Source organism: Sminthopsis crassicaudata, chromosome 1 (genome assembly GCF_048593235.1).
Source record: "Sminthopsis crassicaudata isolate SCR6 chromosome 1, ASM4859323v1, whole genome shotgun sequence".
Lineage (NCBI taxonomy): Eukaryota > Metazoa > Chordata > Mammalia > Dasyuromorphia > Dasyuridae > Sminthopsis > Sminthopsis crassicaudata.
Window position 1 is genome coordinate 626,360,449 of NC_133617.1, and position 22,871 is coordinate 626,383,319.

Genomic DNA, 22,871 nt, shown 5'->3' on the forward strand with positions numbered 1-22,871 from the left:
TTACATGTGTTACAATATAGTCTAGGTACAATACATGTGTGCGAATATCATTTTCTTGTTGCACAATAAACATTAGAATCCGAAGGTACATGCAACCTGGGCAGACAGATATTAGTGCTAACAATTTTCATTCCCCTCCCAGTGTTTCTTCTCTGGGTGCAGCTACCCCTGTCCATCATTGATCAACTGGAAGTGAGTTGGATCTTCTTTATGTTGAAGATTTCCACTTCCATCAGAATACATCCCCATACAGTATTGTTGTTGAAGTGTACAGTGATCTTCTGGTTCTGCTCATTTCACTCAGCATCAGTTGATTTAAGTCTCTCCAGGCCTCTCTATATTCCTCCTGCTGGTCATTTCTTACCGAGCAATAATATTCCATAACCTTCATATACCACAATTTACCCAACCATTCTCCAACTGATGGACATCCATTCATCTTCCAGTTTCTAGCTACAACAAAAAGAGCTGCCACAAACATTTTGGCACATATATGTCTCTTTCCGCTCTTTAGTATTTCTTTGGGATATAATCCCAGTAGTAGCGCTGCTGGGTCAAAGGGTATGCACAGTTTGATAACTTTTTGGGCATAATTCCAGATTGCTCTCCAGAATGGCTGGATTCTTTCACAACTCCACCAGCAATGTATTAGTGTCCCAATTTCTCCACATCCCCTCCAACATTTGTCATTATTTGTTCCTGTCATCTTAGCCAATCTGACAGGTGTGTAGTGGTATCTCAGAGTGGTCTTAATTTGCATTTCTCTGATCAGTAGTGATTTGGAACACTCTTTCATGTGAGTGGATATAATTTCAATTTCTTCCTCTGAGAATTGTCTGTTCATATCCTTTGACCATTTATCAATTGGAGAATGGTTCGGTTTCTTATAAATTATGGTCAGTTCTCTATATATTTTGGAAATGAGACCTTTGTCAGAACCTTTGTTTTTAAAAATATTTTCCCAATTTGTTACTTCCCTTCTAATCTTGTTTGCATTAGTATTATTTGTACAGAAACTTTTTAGTTTGATGTAATCAAAATCTTCTATTTTGTGATCAATAATGATCTCTAGTTCTCCTCTGGTCATAAATTCCTTCCTCCTCCACAAGTCTGAGAGGTAGATTATCCTCTGTTCCTCTAATCTATTTATTATCTCCCTCTTTATGCCTAAATCATGGACCCATTTTGATCTTATCTTGGTATATGGTGTTAAGTGTGGATCCATATCTAATTTCTGCCATACTAATTTCCAGTTTTCCCAACAGTTTTTTCCGAATAATGAATTTTTATCCCTAATGTTGGAATCTTTGGGTTTGTCAAAGATTAGATTGCTATAGATGTACCCTTTTTGGACAAAATACTTTTTAAGGAATGCTCTATATATTTAAAAATAATAGAACTTAATGATACACTTGTTTACCTGAATTTGTCATAGGTAGAACTGGGATATCTATGGGGCTTGAGAATGATAATTAGTACCCAAAAAGTCTTTAAAATAAATATACAAATTCTCTGAACAAGCTAGAATGTTATTTTTTTTTTAATTCCTTTTTACTGGTATCCCTTGTTTTACCTATATTTCCTACAGTGTTCCGTCTCACCCATTCCCAGAGAGAGAAAAAAAAATTCAGCAAAACTATACAATATATTGAAAATACAACACATGTAGCAGTCTATGCCCATGTACCCCACTTCTGCAGAGAATCTGGGGGAAGTATTTTCATATTGTATCTGATGCCATTCTCAGTTGTTATAGTTAGCAGTATTCGGTTTCAGTTGTCTTGCCAACATGAATTTAAGACATCATAACTTTCTTCATGATATCCTAACTTTCCAATTTAGTTTAAAAATATACCTCTTGTGTGCTTAGTTTTTGTCTCTTTCTAAGCTCAGGTGAAGAAAACAATGTATGCCAGCTTCAGTGATTTTCTTTAAGAGGTAGCATTGGATAATAGAAAGAATACTGGACTTGGAGTTAGGAGATTTGAGTTTAAATCTAGACTAAGCTGTGATCCTAATCAGGTTCTTTGCAGTTTCAGAAACTGTTTCCTCATCTATAAAATGGGGCAAAGACATATTTGTACTTTTTTTTCCAAAGGTGATTTTGAGAAAAATTTTTTACAAACTTTAGTTATATCTCAGGATTTATATTCATTAAAATGCTTATGTCACAGCTATTTTATATATTTTAAGTAAAATATACATTTATGTGACTAGTTTTTGTAGAAAATTAATAAAACCAAAGAGGTTTCTTCCTTTGATGTCTATATAAAAGTACAGCATATGTTGAGGGAAATGAATGAGTTTAATATTGTTGAACTATATTTTTGGTGAACAAAATATTGAGAATAGAACAGGAAAAAGTTAAGATCCATTCTCTAACTGATAAATGGTTAAAGGATATATAAATAGCCAGTTTTCAGAAAAAATCAAAGCTATCTATATTCATATAAAAGTATTCTAAATCACTATAGATTAGAGAAAGGCAAATTAAATAACTCTGAGGTACCACCTCATATCTATCAGAAATGACAAATCTGGAGGGAATGAGGGGAAAGAGATACACTTATGAACTATTAGTGGAATAGTGAGCTGGTCCAGCCATTTTGGAGAACAATTTGGAACTGTGATCAAAGGGCTATAGAGCTTTCCATCCAAAAAAGATCAAAGGAAAAGCAGAAGGACCAGTATGTACAAGGATGTTTGTAGCATCTCTTTGTGGTAACTAGTTGAAAACTGAGGGGCTAGATGCTCATTGATTGGGAAACGGCAGAACAAGCTGTGCCCTTGGTTATGGTGGAATACTTTTGTGCTATGGGAAATGATGGGAAATTATTTTAGAGGGGCAGAGCAGGACTGATATGGGCTATTTCAAAATGAGGTAGGAAGAAAAAGAAATTGTTGTACACAGCAACAGCAGGATTTTGCTGTTGATCATCTGTGAAGGATTTGGTTACAAAAACAGGATAGTATCAGAAGACTCATGATTGAGAGATGCTGTGTATCTCCAGAGAGAAAAGTGGTAAACTCTAAATGCAGATTGAAGTTTAGTCTTCTTACTATGTCTTTCTTTCCTACTTTTTTTTTTTTTTGGTTGCTATATGGCTAATATGGAAATATGTTTTGCATGATTTTACATGTTGTCTTAATAGGGGAGAAGGGATGGGAAAGAATTTGAATCTCTAGGTTTAAAAAGAATATGAAAAGTAAATAATGAGATTTTAAAGAAGACAATTTTTAAAGGTTTGTCAGGCCAATTTCTGCATAATTTCAAAAACATTACTCTTGTTCATTTTTTAAAAAAAATATTTTGTTTTAATCAGCTAAGATCTACTTTCTCATCCTCCTATTCCAACCCTCTCCCCCGCATAATGAAAACAATTTTTGAAATTACACATAGTTAATCAAAAAGCTTCCTACATTGGCCATGTTCAACGTATTTCATTCTTTATTCTGACTCCCTCATTTCTCCATCAAGAGATGAGAAACATTTTTCATTATTAATTTTCTGAAATCCTGATTGATTAAAAGCTAACACAGGATCAGCACAATATTACATTATATTTATATAACATCATTCATTTATTGAATTCTTCATTTGTGAATACTCCCTCAGATTCTGATTCTTTTCTACCTCAAGAAGAATCTTTAATACCTTTTTTTAATTAATTTTATAATTATAACATTTTTTGACAGTACATATGCATAGGTAATTTTTTTTTTTTTTACAACATTATCCTTTGTACTTCCTTCTGTTCCAAATTTTTCCCCTCCTTCCCTCCACCCCCTCACCTAGATGGCAGGCATTCCCATACATATTAAATATCTTATAAAATATCCTAGGTACAATATACATGTGCAGAACCAATTTTGTTGTTGTTGTTGTTGCAAAGGAAGAATTGTATTTGGAAGGTAAAAATAATCTGGGAAGAAAAAAAAAATGCTCACAGTTTACACTCATTTCCCAGTGTTCCTTTTCTGGATGTAGCTGATTCTGTCCATCATTGATCAATTGGAACTGGATTAGCTCTTCTCTATGTTGAAGATATCCACTTCCATCAGAATACATCCTCATACAGTATCATTGTTGAAGTGTATATTGATCCCCCAGTTCTGCTAGTTTCACTCAGCATCAGTTGATGTAAGTCTCTCCAAGCCTCTCTGTATTCCTCCTGTTGGTCATTTCTTACAGAACAATAATAATCCATAACATTCATATACCATAATTTACCCATCCATTCTCCAATTGATGGACATCCATTCATTTTCCAGTTTCTAGCCACTACAAGAAGGGCTGCCACAAACATTTTGGCACATACAGGTCCCTTTCCGCTCTTTAGTATTTCCTTGGGATATAAGCCCAGTAATAGCACTGCTGAGTCAAAGGGTATTGCACATTTTGATAACTTTTTGGGCATAATTCCAGATTGCTCTCCAGAATGGTTGTATTCTTTCACAACTCCACCAACAATGCATCAGTGTCCCAACATTCATCATTATTTGTTCCTGTCATCTTAGCCAATCTGACAGGTGTGTGTAGTGGTATCTCAGAGTTGTCTTAATTTGCATTTCTCTGATCAATAGTGATTTGGAACACTCATATGAGTGGAAATAGTTTTAATTTCATCATCTGAAAATTGTCTATTCATATCCTTTGACCATTTATCAATTGGAGAATGGCTTGATTTCTTATAAATTAAAGTCAATTCTCTGTATATTTTGGAGATGAGGCCTTTATCAGAACCTTTAACTGTAAAAATGTTTTCCCAATTTGTTACTTCCCTTCTAATCTTGTTTGCATTAGTTTTGTTTGTGCAAAAACTTTTTAATTTGATGTAATCAAAATTTTCTATTTTGTGATCAATAATGATCTCTAGTTCTCCTTTGGACACAAATTCCTTCCTCCTCCACAAGTCTGAGAGATAAACTATCCTATGTTCCTCTAATTTATTTATGATCTTGTTTTTTATGCCTAAATCTTGGACCCATTTTGATCTTATCTTAGTATGTGGTGTTAAATGTGGGTCCATACCTAGTTTCTGCCATACTAATTTCCAGTTTTCCCAGCAGTTTTTGTCAAATAATGAATTCTTATCCCAAAATTTGGGATCTTTGGGTTTGTCAGACACTAGATTGCTATTTTTATTCACTATCTTGACCTGTGAACCTAACCTATTCCACTGATTCTTTAATACTTTTGTATGTTCTTTAAGTTTGTTTTAATAATACTCCCTTTACCCTCTTCTCTCTAATTCTTCCTCTCTATCTCCTCCCACCACTTTCCCTATTTTCTTGTTGAATAAAAATGTATTTGTACTTAACAAATTATGTAAATTGTGTTTATATTTTTGATCAGTTCTCAGGAGAGTAGAATTCAAATGTCAACCACTCCCTCTCCATATTCCTTTATTTGTAGAGTTGTTTACTTGTGTACTCTTAATTATGTGAGATGATTTTCCCCTATCCTTCCTTTCACTCCACCTTCACCCTAGCCCAAACTCTTCCCCTCCTTTTCCATTCTTAAAATCAAGACATAACAAGAACCATTCTCAGATCTCTTCTAATTGGTCTTCCTATGTATGAATCCTAATGATGAGTTCAGAGGAGAATCATGTATCTTCCCATTCTGAATGAAAGTTTATCCTTGCTTATTCTTTTATCATTGTTAATTCATATTTACCTGTTAATGTTTTTCTTCTCCCATATTTGAACTTGAGAGTTTCTCCGTAGCTCTGTCCCTTTCGTCAGGAATTCTAGGAAGTCCTTTATTTCATTAAAAGATCATTTTTTTACCCTGAGACATTATATTCACTTATGCTGGGGGTAAATTATTCTTGACTGTAAAACCATATATCCTTTTCCTTTTAGAATATATTCCAAAACTCTTTGCTTCTTTATAGTGGTTATAGCCAAATTGTAGGGGATCCTGTGTACTTGGATTCCTTCTGACTGATTGCAGTGTTATGATTTTTTTGTTTATTTTTTGTTGTTTTTGACATGGAAATTCTGGGAATAAATTTTTAGCATTATGAAATTCCATTTATATGATAAAAATATATTTTAGTTTTGTCACTAAAACATTAATTTTATTTTTTCCAGTCTATTTTTTGACTTTAGACTTGATGTTAGGTCCAGGTTCTGCCACATTTCTGGAGAGAAAGTCTGGGCTAGTCCTATCCCTGTTTTCTTGTGGTATCATTAAGTATCTTATGGTATTCTTATGATATTTCTAAGATCTTATGGACAGGCTGCAGACCTGAAACCTTTCGGTGTGACTCCAGTTTGGATCTGTGCAAAAATAGACTGCTATTGGACTCTCTCCTGTTGGGTGACTGCCTGGAAAGTTCAGTAGGCTCAGAGTGACAAATTTGTAAACTCTTTGATCTCAAACTCCTGCTTTGATTATTCCAGGCTAGAAAAAGTTCTAGGAGACCCTGTTTAGGTTTAGGGTCTACTAAGGCAGCTGCCTATAGGACTTCTTCCTTACTCCTCACATAGCCCAGGGCTTCCCTATCCAGGAACGTCAGTGCCCTCACAGATCCTTTTCTCCATCAGCCTTGCATCTGTGACCAGGAGCTAAGTAGTGAGTAATAAGGCTGCCAGCTCATACCTACTATTGTTGCAGTGCCCCAGTATGGGCCTAATGATGTCAGGAGATGGGTTTAGAACTTCTTTTTGCCCTGGAGCACAGCTTTCCCTTATCATTGAAGTATCTGCAGACAATTCCCACAATGTCCAAAGACTAGCTGTCGCTCTGTGTGTGGACCTGAGTTGGACAAAGGAATCACTAAGACTTTTTCTGGATCTTTCCATCAGGACTTAGTGTGGTGCATTTTGTAGTTCTATTTGGAGCTCAGTCCCATTGCTTCCTACACTGCCACCATTTTAACTGTGCCTCCATTAATTTCTGTAAACAATAATTAACAATTCTGATGAATTTTGATTTTTCTCTGAAAGATAATGTGGAACAATAGTTGAAATAGCATTTAGAAAACTTGGGTTCAAATAGCCTTTCTACTAGCTCTGGACATGTCTTGGACTTGTCACTTATGTGACAATACTTAATATTTGGACAAGATCCAATGACCTCCCTTATTCCTCTCACTAAACCTACATGTCTTCTGACTTCCAAGTGTTTTCATTAGTAGTCAGAATTAAGACCTGAAATATGGACAGCTAGGTGATGCAGGAGTCAGAAACACCCAAGTTCAAATGTAGTCTTAAATACTAGCCGTGTAACCCTGGGCAAGTCGCACCACCTATTTGTCTCAATTCATCTGTAAGATGGAGACACATGGAGAAATAGCAAACTACTGTTGTCTTTGTCCATAGAGTCAAAGATAGCTAAACAAAGAAGACAAGTCTTCCTCCTATTCTTCCCCAGCTTCCTTCAAGTCTCACCTTCTGGAGAAGCAGTCTTTCCCAGTCTTAATCTTAGTGCTTTCTGAGACTATCTCCAATTTGTCCTGTATATATCTTATTTGCACACAATTGTCTCCATTAGGCTCTTTTGAGAGTGGGGACAACCTTTGTCCTTTTTTGTGTCTCCTGCACATGGCACATGGTAGCTAGCTGAGTAACTTGTCATGCAAGTGAGGTGGGGAGATTGGGGAACAGAAGGTGCAAGTAGGGAATGAGCATCACAGGCCAGCATGGGGACAATCCATTGAAACTTCCCCCAGTAGAATAGTAAATGTGTTTCATTTTTGTCTTTATATCCATAATAGTTAATACTATAAATGTTTGTCAAATTGAACTGAAATCTTTAGATTATTTTAATAGCTCATCAAAACAACAAAATTGGGAGGGGGGAATTCTAAAAGAAACTGAGGCCAAAAAGAAAAAGTAGTTATGTTGAAAAATTTAATAAGACCACATCAAAGATCTAGCAGGCCACTACTGGATCTATATGCCAAAGAAATCATAAAAAAAGAAAAAGGACCCACATGTGCACATATTTGTAGTAACTCTTTGTTGTGGCAATGATTTGGAAAATGAGTAGATGCCCATCACATGGGGAAATAGCTGAATAAGTTATGGCATATATAAATACTGAAACAGTATTGTTCTATATTTAAAAAAGAAAAAGTGAAGAGATGGATTTTAGAAAAGCCTGAAAAGATTTACTTGAACTGATGCTGAGTGAAGCAGGGAGAGCCAGGAAAACATTGTGCACAGCAATAATAAGATTATATGATGAAAAACTTGATATGATAGACTTGGTTCTTCTCAGCAACTCAGTGATCCAGGGCAATCCCAATAAACTTTGAATGGAAAAATGCCCTTCACATTCAAAAAGAAAAATATGAAGATCAATACATTATTTCACCTTTTTCTTTTTTCCTCTCATAGGTTTTCCCTTTTGTTCAGATTTTACACTCCCAACAAGACTCACAGAAATATATAAAAAAAATATATACACATATAACCTAAAAAATATGTCAGAGAAAAAAAGTAACAATTCAAAACTGCCACTTTCTTTTCTTGTGCTTTTTTTTTTTTTTTTTTTTTAAGATAAAGACTATTTTCTAGAAAAAGACTTTGATGTGACATTACTAAGTCAAGTTAATTTTATCTGGTTGAGATTTTAAGTCAGGGCAGAGACTTTATACTTTATTCCAAAATGAAGGTATTTTATTTTTATGATCATAAGTCATGGCATTATAAAATGTCTTGTCAATAGTACATACAAATATTTACAATAAACACCTCAGATATACCAACAAAAAAAAAGCATAACAGAAGAAATAAGTACCCAGGGAAAAATAACTTCAAATAAGGTACATTAAAAAGTCCAAAAATTTGCTTCATCAAGTTAAAAGATCAGGCAGATAGTATGTAGCAGATATTTTAAAGGCAACATTCTTTGATGCTTTGAAGAAAAGGTTTTCCATGGAGTGCTTAATAGAATCCAATGTCTTTCTCCTATGATATCAACTATTGTTATACAGAGCATGAGACCCAGAAGTTATCAACAAAATTTGATTTATTTCTGTCTTTCTTGTCTATTTTCCCTTTCAATGATACCAGAAGACCTAGAAGAAAGGAAGAAACAATTAGTGCATTTATTTAGCTATTATATTCTATTTCTTTTAGTCATAAGCCCCATTTCCTTCCCAATAATTAATATTTGCTTGACCATACTAGGATGAATTTCATCGTGCCAGTATTAAAATGAACAGAGACAAAAATCTATTAATCACTAGAGCCAATTTTTTTTTTTAACAGACCACATAAATCATATTAAAAAAAGTCTTTGTCTTTTCTTTAAAAAGGATAGGTTCCTGGAATAATGAATCTTTTACTTGCCATAGATTTCAGATGAGAAACAGGTTGTCTAATTCATTTGCATTGTTTACATTTCCAGAAGTTTTATAGGGAAAGGAATTGGGAGAGGAGGTCCTAATAGTGATTTGCACAAACATGCACAAATGGTAGTTGAATGGTTTTCAAAAGTAGTCTGTCTTTTCAGAAGCAGAGAGAAAGGAAAGCTGGGTGGCTCATGAGTAATGAAAATACACATAAATCAGTTTTCTCACTTGTGATAACCCTTGGAAGCTAACTTTTTTATTTGATTCTATGTAAAGAAGTGAGCCATTAAGGCTTGGAAATATTTTCATATGCTCATCTTCCAAATCATATGAACAATACAATGTGAGGTCTATGTATACACATTCTAGTTACAACTTTGTAATTAGCACCCATCCTGGATTGTGTTGGTATGCCAAGTCCCTTGCCATCTATTTTTATTAGTGATTCCATAATAAGCATTTGAGATACTGCAGCCTCCGTTTGGTATGTGCTTGGGGTTACACAGCCAAGCAATAGTTTCCTATAAGGGATAAATCAGTGGAGAAAAACCAGTGACTTATGCCTCCTTCCACTCTTTCACCACTTGGTGACAGTATCTTCTGAGAAGTCTTTTATATTTTTAGAATAAGATTGCTGCTAGCATTTTTTCCATCAATTTTTATCTACAGCTATCATGAGATTATCTTTTCATAGGATTCCACAAGACTGTTAAGTTTTAATTCACAATGTAAGATAATAAGCAATATAGCAACCCTATTTCAACAGTTACCCGTCTGATTCTCCTTTTTTAATGCACCAAAGGTACAATTAGGACATGGCGATAGAATGAAATCTTTGGGAGAAAAAAATAAAGATAATTAAGATGATGTTCAAGGCATGGTGATCAGATAAAATTGTTTTTTTATGAGGTAATCTTTATTCATAAAGATTTAATTAATACTGCTTTGTCAGAACCTGGGAATGGGGCCAAAGTTTTGTTTTTGTTTTTTTTACTATATCTCCTCTCCAAAAAAAAAAAAAAAAAAAAAAAAAAAAATCCTGTACTTTAAACTTGAGAATGAGACACTCTTATTTTAAAATTCAATTGTATAGTCTGTAATATAATCCTGAATATAATTCTAGGGATCCTCAGATCCTCCTATTTGCCGAATTTAAAATTATTGTTTATCTTCAGTGTTAAGCTGGGGTTCTTAACATTTTTGGTGAATTAACCTCTTTGGGCTGTTAGATGAAGCCTTCTTAGAATATTGTTTTTAAGTAATTGAAAAGAATGCTAAATTTCGGTTAGAAGCTAGTGACAAAAATTATGTTTTCTTATTTCTTCACCCAAGCTCATGAATCCCCTTGGTCACCCTTAATAAAGAATTTGTTGGTAATCTAAGGAGAAAAAAAAAAAAAAAGGAGTAAAATAGAGAAATAAGTATAAAGACCACTGGATTTGGAAGGATCTCCAAAATTCATTTTATATCCATCTCTTGATCCCCTATAAGATTTATGTTGTTCCCTAACATGTGAGCTGGAACCAACTTCTCCCTAGGTACAATTAAAGTTTAAATGTTAGCTTTACATTTAAGAAATTAACATGTTACAAATGAAGGTGCATTGTTTGGTAGATTGTCTGGACTTAAGTGGTGGAGATAATAATGAAAATTTAAAAGAATATGATAGGTACACCTTTTTTTTTTTCCTTCTGGAGAGCCAATTGTTAAATTATCAGCATACTCCTGCCTATATCTGTAATGATCCTCATTCACTTTCACCTATTAATATTCTACCTTTCAAAGTCCAGTCAACCTTCTTAATAAACCTTCCCCATCCCACTAAGACAAAAATGAGCTCTTTCTCTGTTCTTCCCTCCCCTCAGTTTCCCTCACCCTCTCCTCTCTTCAAAACTGATAACACTTTGTTTTTACCTCCTTTGCTATATTATTACTTGTAGTATTGTCTTCTTTCCCCCACAGGGTCATAAACTTAAGGAGGATAGAGACCATATATAATTCACTTTTACTATCATTTCTTTTCTCCTTTTCACTCCCAAATCCACATTATGCGTATGGTGTTTGTTAAATGAATGCAAACCAGATTTGTCCTAAAGTTCCCTAGTACACTCCAGAAAATGGTGTTTGTTAAATGAATGCAAACCAGCCAAATCTCTTAAAGTTCCTTAACACAGTCCAGAAAATCTTTCTCTTGGCAGCCTTTTTTTCCAGGGAGCCAAAGTATTCTGGAAAAACTGGGATAATGGGACAGATTGGAAAAATGTTGTCAGGGTAGAAAGAAGTCCTATTTGAGGAAATTGTGCTGTCCACATACAAATAGGAAAAATAGGATGACAAGTTTTGGGAGAAGTATAATTTGCCTTTCTCCACTTTTGTGGCATTTCTTTCATCATCCTCTACAATATTTCAGAAATCATGACATCTTAGCACCAGTAGAGGTAATTGGTCTAGACCTAGAAACTTGAACTTGAAGGCATCTGGTTGCTCCCTTATCTTCTCCTCCAGCCTCTGTTTGGAAACCTCAAGTGAAGAACCAGGGATCTCTTAAGTCAGCTCTTGCCAGTTTCAGAAAGCTTTCACTATTGGAAACTCTTATTCATGTTGAACCCAAATTTGCCCGCTCAATAATTTCTACCCTTGATACTATCTATAGAACTAAATAGAGTAAGTGATTCCTTTTTCCATGTGACAGAATTTCAAATTCTTAGAAATAGCTATCATCTTCTTTTCTCAACTGATGTTTGATTATTACCTCACATCAGCCTAACGTCTCTCCTTGGGAAAGACTGGAGTATATCAATGAACCTCTTAAAACATTATTCATGTACGTAGTTTAACCATGGCAGAATAAAACCACACTAATATAATCCCTTCTTTCTGGATCTTCTGTTTTTATTAAGACATAGACTGAACCTACATTTCAGATTGCATAAGGTTTTTTGTTTGGTTTGGGGGGTTGGTTTTTGTTTTTGTTTGCAATTACAACACACCAGGTTTTTCAAAAGAATTGTTATGCCTGTTCCTCCTCTTTTTTTTCTGTTATTCCAATAGAAGTTTCATCTTGTTAAAATTCAGCCCATTGTTCTATTATTTTACTAAGAGCAATTTAAGTTCTGATTTTGTCATCTGATGATTAACTATCCCCTTCTCACCTTCAGATTACCTGTAAATTTGATAATCAGACATGTTTTCATTCAAATAATTTATTAAGTTTTGAAAGGCCCAAAATCAAAGAGTGAGCCTTGAAGCATTATCATTAGAGACTTCCTTCCAGCTTGACATCATTACATTAATCAGTAGTTTGGGGACATAAAAATCTTCCTAACTATACCACTGTAGAACCTATATTTCTTTGGTCCAAAAAGATTATCATTAAAAAAACAAAAAAACAAAAAACAAAACAAACTATTTCGTATCTTTTGTTGATTCCAGATGCACTTTGTTCACAGCATTCCCCTGATTTCCCAGTCTCAGTCCCAATTTGTCAAAGGAAAATAAGGCTAATTTAACATGACTTTATTCTTAGGGAACAGTGCTGACAACTAAGGGTTGGCAAATACATTTTAATTTTTCATTCTAAAATGTTATTGGTTATTACCATCCTATCAATTTCTAGTTTTTCCTTTATGAAAATGAGGATAGCATTTGTTCATATTATCTATTCTCTCTCCCATTCTATTATTTCAAAAAGATTACTGATTTTAATTCGTCACACTTGAAACTCCCATTATCTTGAACTGATGTCCCCTAAATAACCTTAAATTCAATATATCAAAACCAAGCTTATTGATAAATGTTGGAGGGAATGTGGGAGAAAACTGGAACACTAAATTAATGGAGTTGTAGATTGATTCAGCCATCCTGAAGAGCAGTTTGGAACTATGTCCAAAAGGCTATAAAAAACTCTGCAATCTTTGATCCAGCAGTACCCTTACTGACTTTGTAACCCAGAGAACAAGACAGAGACACAGGAGAGAAGACCTAGGTGTATAAAAATATTTATAGCAGCTCTTTTTGTAGTAACTAAAAATTAGAAATTGAGGGGATGCCCATCAATTGGGGAATGGCTGAACAAGTTGTATATGATTAAGATGGAAAATTATTGTGCTACAAGTAAGGACAGGCAGGATGACTTCAGAAAAACCTGAAAAGATGTATCTGAACTGATACAAAGGAAGGTAAGCAGAACTAGAAGAATATTGTGCACAGCAATAGTAGAATTGTAATGTGCAATGAAGAATTGTGAATGATGGCTATTCTCAGCAATATAATAATCCAAGATAAATTCTGTCCACATCCAGAGAAAGAACTAATGTCTGAATACAGACTGAAGCATACTATTTTTCACCTTTTTTTCTTGCTCGTCTTTTTACACTAAATAACTAATGGGAAATTGTTACATGATTATGCATATATAGATTGTTTACCATCTTAGGGAATGAGGAAGGGAGGGATCAAACTTGGAACTCAAAACTTTACCCCCAAAAAAATATTTATTGGAAGGGGGGATTAAAAATATTTTTTTAAAAGAAAAAACAATTTACACACAAACCTTAAAACTTCCTTGTCTTTTCTCCAAAACCCTTTTCTCTTCCTAATTTCTCTATTATTATCAAAAGTCCTACTATCCTTTCACTTATCTAGGATCAAAACTTGATGTAGTTCTTGATTATTCAGTCTCCAGTGCCAAGTCCCATCATTCCTACCAAAACATCTTTTGTATACAAAATCTTTTCTGATACTACCGAAATTGCCAGTGTGTTCAGGCCCTCAGCACCTCATGCTTGGTCTATTCTCCTTGCCTCAAGTTTCTCCCTACTCTTTTACATCTATCATTTCCTTACTTCAAATGGTTGTCCCCCTGTGCTTCAAATGCTCTCCCTCTTCATCTCTGCTTCCTAAGCTTCTCTTCAAGTCTCAGTAAAGTCCCATCTTCTGAAAGACACATTTTTTCCTTTCCATTCCTCTTTAAATTCTCAGGCTTTCCTTCTGAGACTGCCCCCAAATGGGGTCATAAAGGGTCAGTATTGAAAATCAACTAGCAACACAAGAATGTTGGATCACATGATCTCAAGAATGCTGGATCACATGATCTCCAAGTTCCATTTCAACTCGAGATGATCTATGAATCATCATACTGTTGTGTAGGATCATTTTTAAAATGCTTTACCTAATTTCTATCAGATATACATGCCACATCAAAAGAAATTTCAACTGCCCTTAAACTACACCCCAGTAAATGATTGTTATCTTACAGAAACAAATGAATAGAAAATGAATGATTTAACTTCTTGTTCACAGTAGCCTTGGCTTCTCCACAGAGTAAATTGCTGTTCAAATATAAAAGTAATGTGAATGCTGTGTTTAGGATTTGAGAGATTTTTTTTTTCTAATCTTAGCACTGAACTTTAATTCACAAAATCAGTATTTCCCAGGCCTGACCATTAGAAGCTATTCTGAGTTCTGAAATTCTTTTGACAGTAGCCTAGAATGAGGAACATTGTCTCAGGAGAGGGTGAGAGGAGAGAATGGTGGGTTTTAAACACGAAACATTGATTAAAATTATATCCTTGAGGGAGCAATAGAAATAAGAAAGCACAAAAACATGTCAGAAAAATGAGCCAGGTTCCCAGGGATCTGGCATTCATTATTTCAGTTAGATGCTGAAGCTGGGAGAAAAAAAAAAATTCTTTTGTTCATTCTTGACATTTGTGTATTGGCAAATTTTCTTTGCTCAGCAGTTCTTAAGTAGTAAGAGACAGGCTTGTTTCAGAAGACAAAAAAAAAAAAAAATCCTAAAAACTTTTACTGAGACTTTTTTCTTCTATTGCAGAGATTGTAAATGTCTTCGTGTAAGAGGTCTTATATCCTCATGAATCCTTCCCATTTTATAGGAGGAGAGGATCATATCCTCCAAGAAAGAGAACAATTCCTGTAGATAGAGTTAATATCAAATAGTTCTTGTGACTCTTTTCCACATCACAAGGATGAAGGAAAAATGGAATGAAAAGCAACCTAGAGCTACTAAGAAAAATGACTTGCTACATCATGTGTAAAGTAAGCTAAATCAACTTTTTACTCAAGTTCCAAAGGCCATCAGTTGTTTGGAATTCTCCTCAATTTGTATTTGGGCTGAGGGGTGGAAAGGAGGGGGAAAGAAACAGAGAGAAAGAGAGGAGAGAAGAGAAGAAGAAAACAAAGAGAAAAGGAGAGAATAAAACCATGCCAACCCCAATTCAGGTTTCTGAAGGGAGAACAAGCCTCTGGGAAAAAGCTGAACGTGAGAAACTGGCAGTCTCCATGTCCCTATCCCTAGCTTCTTCAGAAGTTTTTCTTTATATATTAGGCTAATATCATTGGCTCTTTTTCATCGAAGACAGAAAGGGAAAAGGAAGAGGTGATATTCAAATCTTCCTTTCTTTCATTCACCATCAGTTCTAGAGGAAGAAAGATCTTTGCATTAATAATTAAAGTAAAGCTTTGGTCTTTCTAGGATGACAATTTGGTCATATGGAATACAGCTAGGTGGTGCAGTAGAATAGAATGCTGACTTGGGAAAATCTTGAATTCACATTCACCCTCATACGCTTACCAGTCATGTAACCCTGGGGGGGGGGGTGGGGAGTTACTTAACCCTGTTTACTGAAGTTTCTTCATCTGTAAAGTGAACTGGAGAAGGAAATGGCAAACCACTCCAGTATCTCTGCCAAGAAAACCCCAGATGGGGTCACAAAAAGTGAGACACAACCAAAATAATTGAAAACAATCAATGTATTGATTGGTATATGAGGTAGTATGAGAAATCCATGTTTGGCAAAAACATGGGTACTTCAAAAACAACCATGTTAATGAGTAGAAATGGTGAGAATCTGTGGCTGAAACAACTACAAAACGGCACTACCTTTTGTTTCAAGGACCAAAGCAGAACAAGGCAAACTGAATTCAGATTTCTGTAAGAGCAGCTTTTTCCTCTAAGCTTTTTAAGAGCAAACTTCTAGAAAAGGATAAGCAAAGGATAGTGCTACAAAATCAGGCGCCCAAGGTGCTAATCCTCAGAACAGGTGGGGTAGTCCCACTGCTAAAACTTTGTTGACTCCAACATGCTTTTTTTTTTTTTTTTTTTTAACTCAATGGATCATTGATCTCATTGTTCTTATTGATTTGCCTTTATCACAATCTGAGTTTACTATTAGCTCATTCTTCTCATCTTTTCTGTGGAGTTCAGCTAGAAATGGCCTGAGTCAGATCACTGCCCTGATATTTTTCTTTATATTTAGTATTCTGTGGACTATTGTGCAAGTGGCTAAAATGACTGTGGGTTTTGCTATTGAATGAGAATATTGGGATGTCAGGCTCCCTTCCATAAGCTTAATGACAGCATCTCCAGGACAACCCTAGCATTAAACAATATAAACAGGGATGACATGTTTTATTCTGTTCTTAAAATGATTCTGATTTCTGCTACTCGTATGTATTTTAAGAGTTTTTCATTTTATAAAGTTGGGAGATCATAAATATTTGCGATGGGGACATTTTACTAGCATGTTCTTAAATTTTTGTGACATATTACACTCAAGCAGTTATGGACACCATTTTTGTCACTGATTGTGCTAATTCCCTGGACAGTTAATTTGTTGAATTCCCAAATAGAAGTCACAGTAATGGGATACTATAACTGGGGTCTGGAAGATTCATCTTCCTGAGTTCCAACCTGGCCTCAGACACTAAGTTTTGGGGCCCTAAGCAAGTTACTTAATCTTGTTTGCCAAGGGAAATGGCAGCTCACTCCAGTGTTTTTGCCAACAAAATTCCAAAGAAGGTCATGAAGAGACAGACACAATTGAAGTAACTGAACAGTAACAACAAGAATAGTAATTTGTAGTACAGGAAGTCATAGCAAAGATAGTGAGCTTCTGACATGTAATTCTAGTCAAGAGACCATATCTTGCTAAGTATTTATTTGGTAGATAATTTTTTGCAACTTGTAGTGACAAATTATCTCACTTCACTTCTACTTTTTTTTTTTTTTTTTTTTTTTTTTTTTTGTGCACAGTGTTAGTTGTTCAATATATCCAGAGTCCTTATGGGCAACCATTCTATAATTTCCAGTGGCAATGGCCCAGTCTAGAATCATCATCCTAACCCCTCTCCATTTTTATAAATAAATTCATGACTTGGCCATTTGTTCAGTTGCTTCTTTGTCAATAGATTAACTATGTCTATGTGGTGATTGACCACAGAAAACTGCTTCATTCCACTTTGGGATCTTAACTCATTTCATTGGTTCCCTTTAGAGAGCAAATCAGTTTCAATTATCAAACAAACCTTATAAATACATACTTACTGTTGGCCCTTCCTATGTTCTAGAATCATTTCTGTTTTTAACTTGTTTTTTAATATTTGAGAATATTTACCAATTCTGTTTCTCCTTTTTGATCAGGGAGTGGCTCATCTCTCTGTGTGGGTCTTGAGATAATAAGGTTTATTAATGATTTATTAATAAATGGGGTTTGGTTGCATAGTTTCTAAATTTGTAGTTGACTACATGACTTTTCAAAACAAATTAAGGTCAATATTGTACAGATATCAGCTGCTCTCAATGTGTTCTTCCAATCGAAAAATTCTTATCATTACCACCATCATCAATTTCAGAAATTCAGATTCTCAGTCTGGTGACAAAGATTGTACTTGAAGGGACCAGAAACCTGGTTAACTGTTTACTCTTAACATTGATTTATGAGATAATTATATGGTTTTAAAATAGGATACATTCTAGTTATACTCACTATGCATGATCCTACTAGAAAGAATAGTTGTGGGAGGGAAGAAGGAAAGACTAGAAATATTCTCATGTCATTTCTAGACCTCTACACCAATCCCTGATTCCCTTATTGATAATGTTATTTAAAAAAAAAAAAAAAGCAGGGGACAGGGGGGAGAAGAAGGGGATACCCTCTTGGTTTCCATTTTGTGAAAAATCTACCTGCTAGGAACTGGACTGATACCATGAAAAGTGCTACTTGTATTCCTCAAAGACGTCATCTTCAGCCTTCAAAAAAAAACAAAAAACAAAACAAATGACAGTACTAAAAATGTGGGCAAGACAACTAAAACTTTACATTTCAAGAAATGTTTTGCTTTTATTTGTCTTAAGTATGTAAACCTGAGAAACTCTACAATCATAAATCTTACTTTTAAAAAAATGCACTCAGTTATTCTATGCAGTTTCAAGATGATAAATTGAGAACCAGATGGAATGGTAGATCTAGTTAAACTCCCTCATTTTACAAATGAGGAAATTGAGACCCAGAGAAATTAAATGATCTGTCCAAGTCGTACAGGTATTAAGTGGCAGAGCTGGGATTTAAATCCAGGTCTCTTGGACTCCAAAGATTGCTCTTTTCCTCTATAACTTGCTGTCTCATGTCAGCTAAGTACTTATTTTTTAAGCACCAGCTATAGTGCACAGTACCATGAGGACTTTATAAGTGCCAAATGGTAAATAACAGCGTTTTTTCTTCATGTTCTAGATTTAGATTTAATTACCTCATGTGTGTGTATATATATATATATATTTACACACACACACACACACACACACACACACACACACACACACACACACATATATATATATAACCTGTAATAATATAAAAGGGTTTTATTGTACTAATAGTGTTGATAGCAATGACTAAAAAGTGACTTAATTTGAGGGCATTAACTACATTAAGATGTGAAGTAGATGGCCTGAATATTGCCAGAAACTAGACTCACCTCTGTAGCAAGGTCAACAGTTTTTGTGTCTCTCTGGTCTTTTTGTGTTCTGTTCCATAAATAAGTATTTGAATTTCCAAACACTGTGGGTAAATAAACAAAACGGGGGGAAAATTGTCAGATGCTATTATCCTCATATGCAAACCTAACTTATTAGTGGGTCAGAAAAATTAAGATACTATGTTCTTGAAAATTCAGCAACTTACTCTATTTGCTGATTCTTTTAGGAAAAAAAAGTAATATTCATGGAGAGCTCTGAAATCACCATTTACATCTATATACCACTGAACTGAAGACTGCAGAACACCAGAATAATACGGGAATAAGTTATAGCATCATTTAAGAACAAATGCAGTTGCAGCAGGAATAATTTTTACATAAATTACAAAATACAAGAGCCACACATGAAATCTGTATATTATTTTCAAATTCTTAAAGTGCTGACTCTTCTTAGATACATTTCCATTTGATGGAAATACTGTAGAGGCTTTTAAAAAGTATCTTTTTTTTTTCTTCTTCATCTATACCCTACTATTTTTAACTTGACTCTTCAAAAGCAACACACTGAGCAGGTGATTAGTGCACAAGAAGAAGGGTGGTGATGAGTAGCATCTCCAACCCTCTGCAGAATTGTATATTATATGTATATAATATAATATATTATCTCTGGCCACTCACTTCTGTATCATTTTCCACCACTCATTGCCTCCCCCAAGATATTCTCCCCTTTAATATTACTTATAGTTCCAAAAGGAATTTTAAGGGGACCTCAACTGTTCCATCTGAGAACTTGATAAACCCAACGAAAATTACTTAAGGAAAAAATTAAGGAAGTGGAATAGAATATTAAAAGAATTAGATATCTATTACAGACCTTTGGAGAAAATTGAATAATAAAAGAAAATTATACATTTTTTTTCTCAGTAGTGTATAGCACACCTACACAAAAATTGATCATGCATTAAGACAATAAAAAACAAAGTCAAATATAGAAAGGCAGAAATATTAAATGTTTCCCCTTGTGGATCATAATGCAATAAAAAGTACATTCAACAAAGGGCAATGAAAAGTTTAAAAAATAATTGAACACTAAATGATTTAATCCTAATGAATAAATGCATTAAATATCAAATCATAGAAGTAATCAACAATTTCATTAAAGACAATGACAATGAGATAAAATACCAAAATTTATGGGATACAATCAAAGTAAAACTTAGAAGAAATTTTATTTCTCTAAATTCTTATATAAATGAAATGAATTGGGTATGCAACTTAAAGAAACTTGTAAATGAACAAATTAAAAGTCAATTGAACACCAAATTAGAAATCCTAAAAACCAAAGGTGAGATTATTAAAACTGAAGGTAAGAAAGCTATTGAACAAATAAAATTAGAATTCTCACAAAAAAAAAATTTTAAACTAATAAGGTAGATTAGCTATTGGTTAATCTTTTTTTTAAGAAAGAAAAAATCAAATCAAAAATTAAGAGGGTAGAATTAGCATCACTAAAGAAGTTAAAGCTATCAGGAAATATTTTGCCTATTATATGCCAATAAATTTGACAATCTGAGCAAAACTGATAAATATTTACAAAACTTTATATTATCCAAATTAACAAATGAAGAAATATAATGCCATTTAAAAAAATAAATTAATGAACTCCCAAAGAAAAAATCCCCAGAGCCATGTAAGTTCACAATGAAATCTACCAAGAAGGAGTCTTATATAGTGCTAATACTTAAACCAAAAAGAGTTAAAACAGAGGGAAAAAAAAAAAACAACCTATAGACCAATTTCCTTATTGAATACTGATGTAAAAACTCTGAATAAAATACTAGTATAAAAAGTGAATAAAATACTAGTAACACACCAAAGGAATTTTGACAGATATTAATTAATTTATGCTCTAATTTTTGGCATTAAGCAGGTAAGGAAGCTTTTTTTTCAGGAAAAATAAAATAAAAGCTCATAAAATCATATCTCATAAGCTATAGCCTTTACTGCCTTTTTTGTGCAATAAATAAAAAGCATAGAAACTTTACATTGGGTTAATGACCTCAAAGCAAGGCTTTGTATATCTTTGGCATAAAATTTACTACTATCTTTGTCATAGTTAATTGAAATTAGGAAGTAGCCTGATTTTCTTTAAGAGAGGGATCCCATAGTTCCAGAAGTGAACTCCTGGGATTTCTGGCATGATCTTTGAGAAGTCAATTATTCTATTTGAGTATTGATTGAGAAAATTAAGAAGTATTTTCAAAAAAAAAATCATGAAAAGTAGCAGTAAAAGTCTACATTTTAAAAGTCCACTCTAATCTCTGTCCTTTTTGAGCAGGTAGGTGGCAAAGTAGAGTACCAGGCCTAGAGTCAAGATGATTCATTTCCCTGCTTTCAAATCTGGCCTCAGGCACTTACTGTTTGTGTGTACAAGTCACTTAAACCATGTTTGCCTTAGTTTCTTTATCTGTGAAATGAATTGGATAAAGAAATGGCAAACCACTTCAGGATCTTTTCAGTGTGTTAGGCTAGACTAGTGATCGTTTTACCTTTCTTTTAAAACATAACTTATACCAGTACACATCTAGAAAAGCTCCTCAGCAAATTACAATATAATTTTACAATTAATGGGACCTCCTTGTGAATTCTTCTTTCCCCCTATTGAGATACTGGCACTTTGTTTGAACAAACATCATTACTTGAAACACAATGCTGAAATTTGTTTTTGTCAATTTTTGGTGGATTAGCTCAACAAAATATACAATGGGAACAGACTTTTGAGGGAGTCTTGTGGTGAATATTTTTGTAAAAAGCTGTAATGTAAGGACCACTTGATTTTGAATAATTTTATGGAATTTTTTCAACATAAAGAGCTATTATTATACTTTGGATATGATCTTTGTCTACATTAATAGTAAAGAACAAGTGAAAATACATGGACTACCCTCAAAATCAGTCATGAAGTAAAATTACCATCAGCAATGTGTACTGAAGAGTCTTTAAAGTTGGCCTGAGAATTCTGGCAAGATGCTTGAATAAGAGGTGTTATCAAACTCACTATTTATCATCACTTCTAAATAGTAAGAAAGAAATAATCTAAAAAAATAGGGGAAAGTAAAGAAATTCCTTTAAGGGAAACTCCACATAAAATACAACAAAGAAATGGAGAAATTATCAATAAAAAAATTCCTAATACTAAGAAAAAAATACCATGGGCTAAAGAACTCATGATAAATCTCCAAAAGAGAATAATCCCACAATGACAACAACTAAAAAAGAATGAAAGGAATGAAATAAACCTAAGTCCCAGAATGAGTGAAAAGTTTAATTAAGGAATAAAATTAGATTTCTTTTTTGTTGTTGTTTTACTGAGGCAATTGGGGTTTTAGTGACTTGCCCAGGGTCACACAGCTAGGAAGTGTTAAGTGTCTGAAGCCAAATTTGAACTCAGATCCTTCTGACTTCAAGGCTTGTAATCTATCAGGCATCACCTAGCTGCCCCTAGAGTTCTTTAAGAGATGTTAAATATATAGGTACTTAATTGTATAGGTACTTAATTGTACTGCACCTAAGTAATTTAAAAGAATGAAATGCAAAAAGTTTTAGATACTAAGATAATAATTATTGGTTGACTTCAGTGTGTCTATTTCTGAGCCAGGTAAATCCAAATATAAAGAAACAATAAATTGTAATAAGTTGGAAAAGTAACTATGAAATATCTTTGGGAATTATGGAAATGGAATCTTAAAAATAACCATATTTCAGCACTGTGTTGTACTTTTCAAA

The 22,871-nt window shown here is 34.0% G+C and overlaps 1 protein-coding gene across 1 annotated transcript in view; it reads right to left on the reverse strand.

The window, feature by feature from the left end:
- Window positions 1-8,971: 8,971 nt before the first annotated feature.
- The window catches only part of TTC23L (tetratricopeptide repeat domain 23 like), a 53,203-nt gene continuing 39,303 nt past the window's right edge, over window positions 8,972-22,871 (reverse strand). Inside the window, 3 exon segments of the mRNA XM_074282715.1 lie at window positions 8,972-9,035; window positions 18,295-18,360; window positions 19,086-19,168. Coding sequence (XP_074138816.1) covers window positions 8,987-9,035; window positions 18,295-18,360; window positions 19,086-19,168 — 198 coding nt within the window. The 3' untranslated portion in view covers window positions 8,972-8,986.